We start from the raw sequence: 16875 nt of genomic DNA, 5'->3' as shown, positions 1-16875 counted from the left end.
AAGGTCACAGAGATTGTTGGAAAAAATTATATCACATTTCAGTTCCCTAATATCGTACAGCAAAACTCAAAAGTATTGATTTACTAAAGTCAAAGGGTAAGTGTGGAGAACAGACAGCTGTTTTCGGGGATTACAGATTGAATTAACATTGCAACACCAAACATACAGAAAACTACTAGAACTCAGACATTTTTCTTTTTTTGAAAATTTATTTTCTAAAATAATAATTTCCATTTAATAAAAAACGTTTTAGGTGTCAGTGTGGCATGTAATATTTTATTCAGTTGCAATCACTACTGTTACCATCAACGGATAAAAATCGTATTTTGAGCTGGTTTGAAGTAAGAGTTTAGCCAGTGATCCGACTATCAACAACAACCATAGTTACGTATCTGACCCCACATGGAAACTTAATTGGCCGTTCCTAATCTAGTAGTTTGTTCTGAACCATGATCAATCAACGACTGGCTGGGAAGAACCTCATATTATGGCTTTTTTAGCTAAAAGTGTTCAAATGCTTCGGAAAGTATACATACAAACAAGGTGGATCAGAACCTTTAAACGATAGTCCAGGATAACTGTTGAAGGAAGCCTTTGGCCTTTTGACCAACACATGTAGCCGTATCCTACTGTGTTCAAAGACGGATAAGATTAGGTCCTAACACTTTATTAGCGTTACTGCTAATCGTTTTGCATTTAAGTTCATGTTTATCCTGGATTATGTTCACCTTAACTATATTACAGGGTTCGTACACTTTTCCCACAGTAAAATTCAAGCCCTTTTCAAGCATTTAAAAGGTAAATATTCAAACATTTCCTGCACCAATCTTCGGAGCAGTCTTCATCTCTGAGGATTTATTTCCCATTGAGCTTTATAACCACGGCACACACAGTGTTCCCTATGTGAAGGGAGCCTATCAACAATCTAAAATACTGTGCAACTGATTAAAACACTGTAAGTTATGGTATTAATATGAAATGGACAAATGGGCAGAAGGAGCCCAACAGACATCAGAGGGATGGCACACATGATGGAACATTGCCAAGCCACAGCTAATTCTTGCATAATTTAACCATTAGCTAACCACTTTTACTAGCGTTTTCAATAAAAAATGTTTTGTTGTTGCACAATACAGTAGATGACATAAACCCTTAGCATAATTTGTCCTTCAAACCATAAATTTACAATTTACCTGCAAAGTTGTAAACTAGTTCAAATTTAAGATTCCATTTCACTACCACGGCTTACCGCTCGAGAGCACCGACTCGCCCATCGCGAAAAGCTGCAGGTCCTTCTTGCATATGTTGCATGAAGCTACTTGAGAATTTGGTTCCAACCACGTTTCGTATCTAGTATTTTCGAGCCAGCTGCTATTAAAACAGCAATCGCCCGGCATGTTGTATTCACCTGCTCACCAGAGACGTGCACAACTAGCAAGCCACAGTTAGGTCCTCAAAGTAGGTCTGCTTCATATCTATGCCAGAGGTTGCCGCCGGTTCAGTGGCTGGTCTTTTCAGGTGATGTCTGCTGCTCACGCCGATATTACGAAAATGAGCAAACCCTCTCTGAGTAGCAGCGAGGCTTTCTGAGACGTCATTAAAGTCTCTATTTGGTATCTTTAACATAAAAATATCAAATTGAGGTTTTTAGTTGTTAGAGTGCTCGTAACTACAAAACTGTGCAGTTAGAATATCAAGCACTTTCCGAACCTTGAAAACATCTAGTTAAATTTCAAGCATTTTCAAGGATTTCAAGCACTCGTACGAACCCTGATAATAAGTATAATGAATGTTTGAAAATACAAAACATATTGTATATGCACAGCAAAACAATTTAAGTGAAACACATTGACAACTGTCTTAAGTAAGAATGAGAAGATGTCGCAACACAAACGTTTTTTCATGATTAAACCATCAAAGGCTTAAATATGACGGCTTTTCTAGGGTACCATTCACTCTGACTGCAGATCACTAATAAGTACTTCACACCACCCCATTTTAAAAATCACCTTGATTATGTGCTGTTCTGTAACCAGGAATAGTTATGAAATAGTTTGCAATGGTTTTACTGAGTAATATTTAACTATCGTTTGAAAAAAGGAGATTTATATCCCGTAAAGGGCTAGTCTAACACAGAAAATAATTGCTCCTGTGAGCAGCTCTTTCAAATAGAATTGATTGTGTGCACTTTAAGTAAATAGTAACTAGCCTAAATATTGAACATAATTGGGAATTTTTAAATTAGCAACAATCTGTATTCTTAAATAGGAAGTCAAGTAAAAAAAAAAAACAAGTAATATGGTTTCCTTTAAAAAGAGCAGCTCATTCATCCAATCTGTTTTCTATGAAATGCTTTAACAATCCAAATGATTAGCACATGAAAAACAGAAGCTGGGTGAGGATTCTTCCCAACAACAACCGATTTCTTGTGTTCACATATTTCTGAACAAGTTAAATTGGTTTGGTTTTGAAATAAACTTTTAGCTCTAACATAAAGTGAATTTTGTTAAAACTTGCCCTGAAATAGAAGCACATCTAAACCAAAAAGGAAAATGATGTGTCAACATCCTTTTATGGAGCTGCTGGTTCAGAATACTGACACTGGAAAACAACATAGATACATTCTCTCTTTGTCTCGTCCTGCTGCCTCATATTGGAAGTTTCCCTAAGGAAAATCTCAGCCTCTTCCCAAAATGTCTGCGCAGAAATAAAACTTTGTTTCTCCACGATGTGTGTGTATAACGTTTATAAAATAAATCTCATCTTCCCAAGTATACAATAATAAAATGATCCACTCTGCAGAAAAAAGGTCACAGGAAACTGTATATACACATAGTTTACTACTGTTTTGGCAGACAAGAACACGAACAAGTCCAGAATTGTAAACAGCTTTAGTTACATTCACAGCTCAGGAAAATTGTGCTTTAAAAAGTCCTTGCCACAATCCAAGGCCTTCTTTGTGTCCTCTGGTCCACTAAATAGAAGTGCTCATCTTTTAAGTCAGAGTCTGGGATAGCCTGGGGGCTTCTGATTCACTCAGGAACATAAGGTAGCAGTTAGATGTTTGGGAAAGTTGAAGTGTTGCATGATCTCTTTCCATTCTCCAAAACTGTTAATATTTGGATAAATGTTTAGGAGTCAGAACCTTGAACCTTATATAATTTTACTGGTCTAAGAAGTTTTAACTGTGCTTTAGGTTGAGGAATGTCAATGACGAAGGGTTTAGAGTGAAAGCACCTGGGTGAAGACCGACAGAGGAACCCCAGATTTGGAGATGTAGAAAGAAAAGAGTACAGATGTGACTGTAAGAGAGCAACAGAAGCTGAGGTCTTCAGTTTTCCTCATCTGTGAGCTCCTCCTCCCCCATGGCCTTTTCAGGAATGGCCTCCATGCTGCGCCGGCTCTTGGAGTCAGTGGATCCAGAGGACCCGCCCACTGCTCCTCCTTTGCTCAGGTTACAGGTGAGCGCTGAGTAGTGGATCTGCTTGAGGTTTTCCTGGACTTCACTTCTGGCATGTTTTAATAGGTCAGCTTGACCCTGAGGACACAGATCAGAGGGAATACAGCAGGAGAGAAAGGAGAATCAGTAAGATCAATACAGACATGCAAACTTTCCTGACTGATACTAGTTTCTATTGTCTTTCTTTACGTCTGATCTGCCAATTCTTATTTTGACCACGTTCGACGCAGGTGATGAAGGAATTATCCCATTCATGCATCTAAGCACATGTCCCCAACAAATATCTGATGTGTTTTATTAACTAAAAAAAAGTGCATCAAAGTTGCATCATGTTGGCTGCTGTTCTTAATTTTAAAGGAACAGAAAAAAATCTCTGATTATGATCTCTGTCTGATTGATTGGTGCACCTCTTGCCAAGTACATTATTAGCATGCAGGGAGCTCAGTTAGCGCAGCAAAACAATTTAAGTGAAACACATTGACAACAGCCTTATGTAAGAATGAGAAGATGTCGCAACACAAATTTTAGTTTATGATTAAACTGCCAACAAAGGCTTACATTTGAGGGCTTTTTTTTTTTAGGGAATAATTCACTCTGACTGCAATCTACTAAATGTAAGATACTGATAACTAATCAGTGCTTTGCACAACCCCACTTCAAAAAGCAAAACATAATATAATCTCTTAAAAAATCACCTTCATTTTGTGCTGTTCTGTCACCAGGAATATTGATGAAATGGTTTGTAATGGTTTTTACTGAGTAAATTTAACCACTGTTTAAAAAAAAAAGGAGATAGATTTATATCCCAGTCCAGGGATGGCCACACAAGAAATGTTGCTCCTGTCAGCAGCTTTTTCCCAAGTATGATTGATTGTGTGCAAAATGTGAATCAAAGTACATCATATTGGTCCACATAAATACTTCCACAGCTGCAGAACTTCAGATACTGATTTATATACGGTTGAACTTTTATTTATTTTTTTTTATTTTATTTTTATATTTTTAATTATGATCCAGACAATACAAAAAAATAAAATAATAAAAATAACAAAAACAGTGAGGAGTGGGTGGAGGAAGCAATTATCATAACAAGGCAGTACTCTCTTGACAGTGCTTCAAAAAAGGTTTTCTCAATAATTCTCAACACTTGTTTTAACAATTATATAAGTTGGTCTGGCAATCAAATATACTCCCCCCATGTACGCTGATTCTATGGCTCTGAATCGTGTCCCAATAGTCATTTATTCTCATAGCACATAAAACAAGTCCATCATTTTCCACTTTCCATGGTATTCGTGTTGTGTTGGATTCTTATGTGACAGACGCACAAATTCGTGCATAATTTTGGTGTGAAAGGAAAAGGACACAAGGTTTTCAAAACGTTTCATACATAAACATCTAAAACGTGTGGTGTGCACATTGGTATTCACCCCCCTTTACTCTGACACCCAAAAATAAAATCCAGAGAAAACTACTCTATTACTGAGCTCTGTTCAATCTATCATCTGAAAGTGGAAAGAATATGGCACTACCGCAAACTTGTCAATACATGGCCGTCCACACAAACTGACACGCCGGACAAAGACAGCAATAATCAGAGAAGCAGCCAAGAAGACAACAGTAACTCTGGAGGAGCCGCAGATATCCACAGCTCGGTTGGAAGAGTCCATCGACAAGAAAACCATTAGTCCTCCCACATGCTTGACGTAAGGGAAGCAGTAAATGTGAAAAAAAGTTGTTCTGTTCAAATGAGACCAAAATGTTACTTTTTGGCCAACATGCAGAGTGCTATGTGTAAAGGAGAGCTAACATCTGGCCATCCCTACTGTGAACCGTGGTGCTGCAGCATCTTGCTGCAGGGATGCTGGTCTTCAGCCCAGACATGGAAGCTAAACGCTGGGCAATCCTGGAAAAAAACATTTAAGAAGCTGGAAAGGACTTGAGACTTTCCAGTTTTTTGAGATATCCTTCCAGGGCAACAATAAGCCTAAACAAACAGCCAAAGCTTCACTACAGGCAAAACGTTTGAAAACTGGGTCAAATTTATACAAAATATAACAAATCAAGGGTAGCACCCTAATTTATTTTTAAAATGAATGGCAAAATATGTTGGTAATCATATTTGGTGCATCTGTAATAGGAATTTTCAGCTGCAAGGTTGTTTTTTTTACTATTGCTTAAGGGGAACGAGATGTAAGCTGATGTAAATACAACCATCACAGAATGCAGACATATGTTTGAATAATAAAAATAAAATGTTTCATGTAATTAGCTTTTTATCTGAGACAAATGTAATCCACTAGAAGTCTCAGACCCAAAAAGGCTAAACCCTTCTTATATGCTGGATAGGTTGTGGGTTTATGTAGCTCAATACTCCCTGGATGTTGCACTTGTTATGTTAAAGATTCTCACCTTTAATATGGTGATGTTCCACGTGAAGCTCTCCACCGCCTTGTGCAGCTTCCTGCCCTTCAACCCTTCCTTCACCGCCAGATCATGCAGGTTTTCATGAAATTCCATCGCTGAGAAAAAAAAAAGAACAATAAAAATGGATCAGGTCAGTTTTTATGGTTTGCTAAGAGAAGCTGCTTGGTGTCTGTGATCTGAGGAACCAGGTTTATTTTAATGTGAGGAAACACATCAGAGCCAAGATCACTGCGAGCACCGGTAACACTCTGCAGCAGCACAGAGGTCGAGTATGGGTCCGTCTGTGGGAGGCTTTCTGCCTTCACAGAGTTATAATACAGCAGATCTTCTGTATATAATTAGGAGGACAATGTGAGAGGCTTGCAGGTACATTTTTTCGGTTTTATGAGTTGCAAAATCCTCCAGTATTTTTCAACCAGGATTGTCAGAGTGTATCGTAACCAACGTGAGAACATACCAGTAAAGCGGACATCATGAAAGCTAAATGGATGACACGGGCATGGCGTTTTTTCACTCAGCATCGCAGCATTGAACAGAGGACGTATTCGTCTCCTGAGGAGCTTCCTCAAGATGAAACAAAAGTGAGGACATGTTTCATGTTGAGACTGCAGGAACAGAAACCCCAAACCTGAGAGCAGACAGCACAAATCACAGTACGGTGACAGGCTTCTGGACGGAAACTCCTTCAAAGACAACAGCTGCTTCCGCTCGGAGCAGGTCGCAGCCCCTGTCTGTGCTGTTGCCATGGAAACAAGCATGTTCACATGCGTGATAGAGAAGTGGGGGGGAGGAGAGAGAGACCCCTTCATTGGAAATCAAAATACAGATGCAGATTTTGAGGCAGGAGCTTCAGATTCTGACCTCAGAGGAGCTCATATGATTTTCTGCCATCCTGGACGAATTCACCATCTGCTGCTTAAAGCCTCAATGTATGTGAAATCGTCCTGCTGGAAACATGCAAATATTCTCTCTTTCAGTTTCAGCTTTACAGCTCTAAATGCAGCAGCTGCTGTGCATATGAGCTGTGACTGACATGAGGAAGTTGCAGAGCTTCTTCAGTTTCTCTTTAACACACACACAGCGGGGGCTGCCTAGCAACGCTGTATGGAGTCTGGTGGAGAGGAAAAGAGGAAGCTCTCTCTAAGCAAAGCATGACGAAATGGTGCAGGATGACAGCTGTACAGTATGGGATTCTCAAACTGGAAGATGACTCTACAATAATGTGTCAGATCAGAACCTGGCCTACATCTTTTTAAAAAATAATTACAAATTCATCAAGAGATTACTGAACTCACACCAAATGATCCAGCTAATTTCATCAGACACGTATGTCATCAGCTTTTCCTTTTCATACATGTCATCAAACATGTATGAAAAGGAAAAGCAAGCAAAGATGACTTCTGGCAATTTTCGACATGGGGCGGTTGTCACTCTCCAAGTGAGGAAGTGTCAACATGTTTTACATGTAGGCGAAATAACAAACAGTAATTAGAGCTCCTCTTTACAACTGACTGGGAATTATAACATTAAAATTTAAATCAGATTTAATGTTAGGGGTAGTACAAAATGAAACCAGAAACGAAGTATACGTCAACAACCTCTGAAAAATGAAATAAAAAATATGAACAAACCTAAATTTACCAAATAGCCTATGTTATAATACAATAGGAAAATGAATAATGGTCACAATAAGTTATTCATTTATAAAAGGACCAACTAATTTGTTATGATTTTAGTGCAGCAACTGAAAGATCCTGCAAAATATTTTCAATACCTTCAAGTCACTTTCTGTATTAGTTCTTCATACAGTAAGCTCCAAGTTCAAATTTTAGGTCTTTGAACAGATTTATTTGTAGCTTAGTGGAGAGGACAACAGCGAGCATTTTTTTTTTTTATGTGTATCAGTTTTTAGACATTTTCCCGCATAAACAAACTGACTCGGGTTTGTCATTTTAACTGTTCCTCATTGACTATTTAGTCAGTGAGGAACAATTAGCTTGCCACACCAAGATAATTGTGCAACCAACAATGAAAAAACAAAAAGTCGCCTAACTGTTTTGCTTTTTTGGACAAGTATGTGCACATGAGCTGAGCAGGAGCTCCCAGAAAATCAATATGGAACCTCCTGACTTACTGTATACTGGTAAAACAATGAAGATTAGGATGGTGATCATTTTTCACAGGACAATTTCCTTTTTGCATTAAACCTGCAGCCCAGCACACAAAGATATTTAATTCATGGATGTATATGACGAGCAAAGTCTGGAACAGCTCATATGCATATGGAAGTTTGGATTACTGCTTATATTTGACAAATTCCAGATCCTTTATGTTTGGGATTTTTGACAGATGCCCTAAATAACAAATCATGTAAAACTGGTTGACTTAAATTTAAAGCGCTACTTAATTTAATACACAATACCATTTAAAGGTGTGAATGGCTGAGTACCTCCTGGGTGGATCTTTGTGGTGGGAGAGTGCTAGCGTTGGGGTAAAAATACCACATATTAATAGTATTTACACAAAAATGTATTTTTTTTCACTGACATTAAACCATTGAGAAAAATAATGGTAAAGTTGATGGTAGTTTTCAAGTGCTTACTGCACAGAACACTGCACTTTTTGTCTTTATAAAGTAAGACAACTATAACAAGCTGATAGCAGCTGGTTGGTTTTAATATTGTTAAAGAGATGCTCGTCTCATTTACCATCAGAAACAAACTTCTTGGCTGAATGGAAATCTCTTTAGATCTAACTCTTCCAGGTGTATGAATAATTTTAGGCTTAACTGTGGAACCTAGAGTCAGCTGGTTTACAGATATTCTGGCTCAAGGCTCGACCACTGTTGTCCCTTCATAAAACTGATGCTGGTACTTCTTTATGTTTCCAGACTAGTATCTGTGTGTTTTATACCAGCAGAAATATTTCATAACAGTTGAATTTGCCTTTGCAAGGTAGCTTTCTTTCAGCCAGCCACCCAGCATTGTGCAGCAACCAGTAAGGAAGGGGAGGGGAGGCACTATGGCACCTGCTCTGGAATCTTGTCAGAACCCTATGATGGAAAGGTTTAGCTGTTTTGAAACAGATATTGTTAAAAACATCTGTATACCTTGTTACTGGCCCACGCTTAGAGGAAAACATTTCTGATTGGTTAAATATTCTCAGTACTGTGTTTCAGTCATTCCCACTTTAATCTCCTCCACAGTTCACATGTTCTGCTAACATCAAAATGATAAGAACAATCTGTATTTTTGTCTACAAACATAAGACTCAGTGGAGGACAGAAAGGAAGTCATTTTGTCAAAGCTTTTTAATCATTTTTAACAAGTAATATTCAAATATTACGATAAAGCCAATAAGGTTTGTTAAAGTTATGCATTTCTAGTTTTCTAGAGTTTTCTAGAGTTTGAGGTTATTTTTCTATGTTACAGAGCACAACCACTAAAACTGAAAACACTGGTCTGTTCAGCCAAAATCTGCTTCTGAAACACATTATCAGAAAGTTTGCACTGGCTGTTTTAAACTGTAACTATCATGATTAATGCTTTATTGGTCTGATTTCACCATTTTCTTTGGAGTTTCTTTTCTCACTGCAGGGGAACATGATCTCTCATCAGCAGATTGAAGCTGCATGATTGACTCAGTTTAAATGTTGTGTTTGCAAACAGCGACGGGCATTTCCCCAGTACAACTGGAAGTTAATAGTTAACAGGTAACTGAGGAAGTGTAGTGCGTGTTGTAGACCTCAAAGTTGTTATTAGGGGGCCTGATTTATCTAAATGCAGCACAGTAGCATAATGAAACAAAACAAATGCACACAAAAAAGGCCAAGGCGCTGTTAATGATTCATTGTAGAAACAAAAGATCCATGGCAACATAGTTCATCTCATCAAGAATATGTCCCAGTGACCTGGGGGTGGTCTAATGTCTTTCTTTTCTTATAATGCAGTTCAACCAGATTTGAAGCCACTTAATCAAGTGAAAATTCCTAAACAAGATGAAAAACTTCCTATTGTAGTCCATTAATTTACCTAAGCAAATCTGGAACTTTAAATATTTTTTCTACACTGATCAGGCTCAATATTTTGAACACCGACAGCTGAAGTATAAAACACAGATTATCTCCATGAGGACAAAGGCCAAAAGCTAGACTACTGGGTGAGAGCATCTCCAAAACTACAGCTCTGCTGGAATGTTCCCAGTCTATGATGGTTATTATCTATCAAAAGTGGATTCAAGGAAGGAACAGAGGGGAACAGACGAGCCGATGCAGAGCGAAGGCTGGCCAGTGTGGTCTGATCCAACAGACGAGTTACCATGGCTCAAATTGTTGAAGATACTGCTGTTTCTGATAGAAAGGTGCCAGAATACACAGTGCATTACAGTTTTTTTTGTGTATGGTGCTGAATAGCTGCAGAGGGTGCCCAGGCTTGAACATAAGAATTGGACCACAGAGCAAAGAAAGAAAGGTGGCCTGGTCTGATAATAATGGTTTTCTTTCGTATTGCCCACCAAATGATTGTTGCAGACCATGTACACTCTTTAATTGAAACATTGTTTCCTGATGGCGGTGGCCGGTTCCCCATACACTGCCTACTGTATCAGTGTAGGAATGTGTGGGTGTTAGTGAATGCAGTTGGGTAAATGTGGCTGTAGTGTAAAGTGCTTTGAATAGTCAGTCTACAAAAGCGCTATATTAATTCAGAGTATTTACCATTTGTTTATTTATTTAAAACGGACCTGCTTCTAAAATCTTAGTGTCAAACAGAACAGCACACTTTCAACAGGTCAGAGCTGCTTTGATAGCAAAAGTGGGACCAACCCACTATTAGATTGGTGGTCAAAATGTTATGTCTGATCAGCGAACCATCATTAAAATGTATATGTATATTGTTGAGGTAAAATAATGCTATCACTGATATCCTTGCGGCCTCAACCTCACCCAGTCCGGTGTCGTGAGAAAGAACAGATGAAGAGCAGGAAATTAAGATTAACACAAGTTTAATTTGGAAGATAATAAGTCCAATGATTTCCAATGCAAAATGAATACATACACAATAACACAAAGAACGATAATTACGTAAGGCCTTACGGAGAGATTGCAGGTTTCAGCAAAGCATGGCTGTCTTTACCCAGATGTCTGACTCATTACAAATGCCAGCCCATCTTATACCCTCAACTTCAAAGCTTACTGACTGTGACTACATATAGCACCAGACTACATAAGAGGGAGGCCCCTTATGTAGTCTGGTGCTGTAAATCAGCCAAGCTCCCTTGTGGTATCTATACCATACCCAAACGTTGACATCTATTGCTTTATTGCCCATACAGCCAGCATTTACTGCTTGCAGTTGTTGAGAACTTCTTAACCTGTTTCACCCTTGTTCCATCCTGACTCCTGCTGTGATCTGTGATTCCTCCTCAAGGGTCACTCATGTTAAATCTCAGTTTAATGTTCCCACATGCAAACTAAACTAATAGCATGAAAGTACATGATTTTAATTCTCAATAATACCTAACTAAAGCCCTTCAATATTCCTTTAAGAACAAATCATGATGACCATCCATAAATCACAGATACTTCACTCAGCGGTTTGGTTTGCTCTGAACTCCAGATTATTCAGACTAGAAAATCTTTGTGAATTAACCACCTGTTACAGGCAAGAAGGGAGAATTATTTCAATATTCAGTAACAATGAATGGAATGAAAACATTTGTGTCTTCCAGCTTATGTTTATTATGTACACATGCAGCACAAAATTGGAAGACCAAACTATCCATTCCTAGCTTCGGACATTTTAACATTTCCTCCCTGGTTCTTTTCCTTCAGCTCAGTCCGATCCAGCTGAGATGTAAGCGGAGGAGGTGGGAAAATGACAGGAACAAAAAGAGTAGTTCAGGTAATGTGTGTTTAATAAAAGAACACATCTTTGTCTGTGAAATATGTTGTGTGGCAGCTCTGTCCACTGTTGGTTACTGTTGTCGGAAAAGCACTGACAGTGTTTGTGACAGTGTTTATTTTCTAGTTCGGGTTTCAATGTGAGAGTGTACAGCATGCTGTCTTTCTTTTAAACAACACAGGCAGAATGCAGGAAAAAACAGCTCTTCCTGCCACAAATCCACCTCCTTCCTTAAGGGTTATTTTAGGAGTCGGCACACCATAAAAAAATCTCCAAGTTCACCAGAACTGATTATACTATTCTTTACAAAATGAATAGGTGAATTACAGCTAGTTAAAAAATGGTTACCCACATACTGAATAAGCATTTAGATCTCATCTGTTTGATCTTTGGTTGTTTTTTTGCTTTGTAATCTGCAGAGGAGACAGTAATTCTGCACTTGGCATTTAGAAGCATCTTGTGTGCTGATTTTGTTGTTCTGCAGCAGTTTCAGCCATCCAGATGCCCTGAATGCTAAGTGGAACCTTAGTGAGAGTCTGTTAGAGGAAGTGACATCCCCCATTAGTACTACCAACACCTGACTGTGCACGATCCCACATATTTTCCTGAGAGGAAAGTGAGGCCCGTCTGACCTGATGTGATGGGTTATTCACAACCTTAGTAGTTGTTGACATGATGAAACAGTCTGCTGTGTTTTTTTCACAGGGAATTAGGTTTGTACTGACCCAGTTTCTACAAAACCACACCGCTTGCACACACAGAGGTAGAAGCAGCAGCCTGAGCACCTCCTCCTGCACCAATGCATGCACCCAAACACATTGTTTGGATGAAAAACGTGGCACTTCCGGATGGAAAATATATCATTGTTCAACTTCATGGGTGTGCCATCTGTCGTGTCCTACTTTGGAATTGTTAGCTGTTGAATTTTCTCCAGCTGATGTTAGATAATCATGTAGAAGGCTCTTTGAAACTGTAAAGCCCACAAAACCTTGGTGCGTGCTTTTGAGAAGTTGTTTGGTCTGTTTAGGGTTCTGCTGTCAGCTTATCAAGATGCCAGTTGTTTCAAAAAGTGGAAGTCTCTTTCAGGTCTTTATTGTTCAGCAGACCAACCCAGAGCACTGCATCAAACACAGATCAGGTGTAGTTAACTCCAGTCCTTAAGGGCCAATGTTTTGGATGTTTTAGATGTGCCCATTTTCCAACATAGTTGAATTATCTTGTTAGTATGTCATCAAGCTTATCACAGGTTATAAGCCATTCATTGGAATTACATGTGTTTAACCTGGCTAACATTCAAAACATGCAGGGCACAGGCTCTTGAGGACTTGAGTTGGCTGCCACTGTAACATATCATAGACTTTTCTATCAACAACATGTGCAAGGTTTTATGTCCTGAAACGCAATTGAAATAATCAGAGCTGAAAATGAAATATCATTTCGATAATCTAAATATGTAAAAATGGAAAACCATCTAATAGCACATGACAGACATCTCACGCAGGTGTTATCTACAGGAATCCTATGGAAAATAAGCAACAGTTAGGAAGCTCAACAGATGCACAAAAACCACAAGCTGTCTGTAGTTGGGTTCAGTAAGATGAAACATAAACCCGGTACAAATAAAACAGGTTCATTCTGACCCAACATTTAGACAGAACAGCCCACTCAAAACTGTGCTTGCTATTGTAGAGCAGTGACTAAAAAAGACTGTCACATCTCAATATTAACACATTGGTGACACCGAGCTTCTCCAGCATGTGCAACAACATATCCAGGGGGTGGGTCTATCATTTATGCACAAACAGCTCACAAACTGGGAAAAAGTGTTTGCATTAGGTCAATTATATTTCAGACAGAGCAAATTTCAAATGTCAGCAAATAGGAAATAGGTCTACATCAGCCATATGACTGAAACAAATATAAGGTTGTCTGAATGCATGGGTCCTGTGCTGGACTACAGATGAACAGTAGACCATGTAAAGGGTGGAGGAGCTAGTTGGCCTCCATTCACACATGTGCGTAGTGAAAGCAGAAAATTGGGGATGTTTGTGTTTGATTATTTCTCTGTTGTAACGACACGTATTGTATTCACCACGTCTGAAGTCTTTGAACTGAATAAACTGTCTATGACCTATGGGGGGGGGGGGGGGTTCATTGAACCAATCATTTCTCCAAAAATGTAATTTAGTGTTTAAGGGATAAAGTATTCAACCCTCCTTCTTGGCACCTACGACTTGGGACAAGAAGACAAGAATTGACCAGAGGAAGCCTCATAGAGGAAGTTCATGTTTAAACACAAATGTTTCTCACAAGCAGAAAGCTCTCATTTCAAACATCTCTAATGTCAAGCTGACAGTTTGTTAGCACACACTGTGTGAAGCTGAGCTGAGCCAAATTTGATAAAACTCTCAGAGGTTACGTTTCTCTGAGTGAAAAAAGTACTTAGTTTTGCACAAACAGAAGCAAAGTCTTCAGTTGCAGGTGAAAGATAGTAGTTTTAGTCAAAATCTGGACTTATTTGCTAAAAATGTAACAGCAATCAAAGTTTTTTATACTTATCCCGTACCTGCTTTCTGAGTTTGCAAAATCCTGTCGTACACGCTGTCAGAGCTCTCAAGGAGAGTCTTGCTGGTCTGGATCATCTGAAAAGAAAATAATTGAATCTTTCAATAACTGCTTTTAAGAGAGGGGAATATTTAAGTCACACAGAAAGTCGCTTCGACTGGTAATTTTCATTCGAGGAGGGCCAAAAAAATAAGATGTTATTACAGGGATGTCTGTGGGAGACGTTGCTTAACTGCAATTTTGCAAACCAAAATTAAAGGACAGCACACCAAAAGTAATTAGATTTTTTTATTTGAGATTGTGTTCATGTCCTTCAAACTTTGACAAGAAAAAAAAAATGGCAACCCCTCTACTTGGCTTTAAATGGAAGCGTTGATCATCACAGTCAAATGATTAAAATGTAAACATGTCACTTTGCTGCACATCATTAGCATGCTATCTGTGACAGAGCAGCTGTGGAGAAGGCTAAGTTTAGCCCCTCTGGTGCTGCGCTTTGCCCTAATTGAGTGCATACAGTGTGCTGACCTGCAGACTGTCAGAGGTTTCATGTTGATCCATTTACATATTTAAGAATTTTTCCTAAGCATGGATGCAGCTCTTAAATAACCTGCTGTCTGCTTTGGCAAGGTAGCACAACACTGTTTTAGGAGCCGGTTAGAGATGGATGTGTAGACCAATACAAACAGGTAAAACGAAAACAAAAACACAGACCCTGAGGAATCTTTATTTTTAAATCATCTGAAGAACAGCTTCAATGTGACATCAGGCTTTCTGATGGTACCCAGGATGACATCTTTATCAATGTTACTTCATTACTAATGTCCGTACAGTACAGTGGTACTTGTCTTCACATCACCATAGTAACTGGCTTGCACGTGCACTTGTTTATTCCTGAAGTGCACAGCAAGGTTATGTCAAAGAGCTAGAGATAGAAAACTGAATTTTACTGAAGAATAAATCCATGAAAGTAGCCATGTACTAATAAGCCAGTGACTGAAATATGCTAATATAAAATGTTTCCATTATGGAAATGTTCCAAACCCAATGACAACAAACACTCCTTAACTTTTTTTGGCTGCACTAGTAGCCTTTCTTTTTGTTTTGTTTTTCGACAGGAAGTGGTGTGGAGAGAGAGGGAGACACTCCGGACACACTACCTCTTAGTGTGTCCCAGAGGATAAATAGCTAAGAATAAGGAACAAGTCGTGAAATGGGATTCACCTTTAAATCTCTCCTTAGTTAAAGAAGACACTGAGTTTGTCCTTCATTAAAGATTGCTAGATAAAGTTCTACTGTGGGTGCCTCACCTTTTTCCTTTAAGTTACCAAATATGGTGTTATGAGCTATGGTGTCTTATTAATAAGGGAATATCAAACAAGTCAATTGAAAAGGTAAACTTTATAATGTTTTGTTGACATCTTTAGGGATGAATGTTTAGGATCTTCCATTCAGCTAATTATTTATGCAGGAATCCACAGTTGCGACTAAGACAAATCTTCATTCAAGGTGCGCTGCACCCCGCCTGTCATCACTTGCGGAGTTAAAAATATTTGTTCCAATATTTTTTGGTCTTTCTTTAGATCTGCTAACAAAAAGGAAACAATGCACTAAATTACCAGCAGCTACATCCTCTAATGGCTTGTTAAAGAAAAAGAGACTGTCATTAACTGAAGTTGTGGATTTAGTTTGTCTCTAATTAGTTACTCTCTCAAACACATTTAAAAAGGTTACAATAGGCTTTTCGATTTTTTTTTTTATTCTCAGTGTGTCTAATGACCATTTGTGCATGCAAACGGTGTGGAAAGTTTCAAAGTCCACACCCAGAGGGTTGTTATATTCCAGAGAGGACTAAGCTGTTTTATGCTCCTTTTTTGGACTACAGAAGTTTCCTTTTGAACCTAATAAACAAAACTTAATAATGCTGGTTTTAACAACTGGTTTTGACCATCACTTCACTAATTAGATTTGTGTGAGAAAACTAATGTGGTTTCCAAGTATTCAAAACTACTGAAATTGTGAAAGTTTTAAACTTGACATCAATCAGCTGAGACAATATAAACATCTTTTGAAAACAAACCCATCATCCCCCTTTTTTTTACAGTATATTTACACAGTCCATGACCAGTTGTTGGATGCTGTTGGGCAGACAGTTACACAAGCCCTGTAACTTGAATCACTGGGTTATTCTGTGAGCAGTAATAACAAAGTGGTTGTATCTCAGCAGCTGCGGTTGCAGCACTTAGAAGCTGTGATTACCTTCCTGATGGGTCAAGAAATTACTGTCTTCACAGCACACGCAGTGTCTTGAATATATATAGAAGAGGCATGTTTTTTAAGTAAGGGTGGACAGGGCTTTATTTGGAAACTAAAAACTACCCCTTAACTACTATGGTCATGTCTATGACTGTTATTACTCACATGTTAGGTTGGTGATACAATTCTTAATTTAAGTAGTACATGTTACATACAGTCCAAATCTTAAGTATGAAATCAAATGTTCAAATGGCTAAGCGTAAAGAAATG

General features: G+C 38.5%; 1 protein-coding gene across 2 annotated transcripts in view; it reads right to left on the bottom strand.

The window, feature by feature from the left end:
• Nucleotides 1-2820: 2820 nt before the first annotated feature.
• LOC124865451 (inactive phospholipase C-like protein 2) overlaps nucleotides 2821-16875 on the bottom strand; it is a 57388-nt gene continuing 43333 nt past the window's right edge. Inside the window, exons 5-7 of one of the 2 annotated variants that reach the window (XM_047360541.1) lie at nucleotides 14354-14429; nucleotides 5873-5982; nucleotides 2821-3538 (exon numbers count right to left, since the gene is read on the bottom strand). In XM_047360541.1, the coding sequence (XP_047216497.1) occupies nucleotides 3332-3538; nucleotides 5873-5982; nucleotides 14354-14429 (393 nt within the window). In that variant the 3' untranslated portion in view covers nucleotides 2821-3331. Of the gene's footprint in view, nucleotides 3539-5872; nucleotides 5983-11658; nucleotides 11733-14353; nucleotides 14430-16875 lie in introns of those variants that run through there. The other variant, XM_047360542.1, reaches the window with a different exon arrangement.

The sequence above is a fragment of the Girardinichthys multiradiatus genome, chromosome 3 (genome assembly GCF_021462225.1).
Source record: "Girardinichthys multiradiatus isolate DD_20200921_A chromosome 3, DD_fGirMul_XY1, whole genome shotgun sequence".
Lineage (NCBI taxonomy): Eukaryota > Metazoa > Chordata > Actinopteri > Cyprinodontiformes > Goodeidae > Girardinichthys > Girardinichthys multiradiatus.
This window is presented reverse-complemented; position numbering and strand designations above follow the sequence as displayed.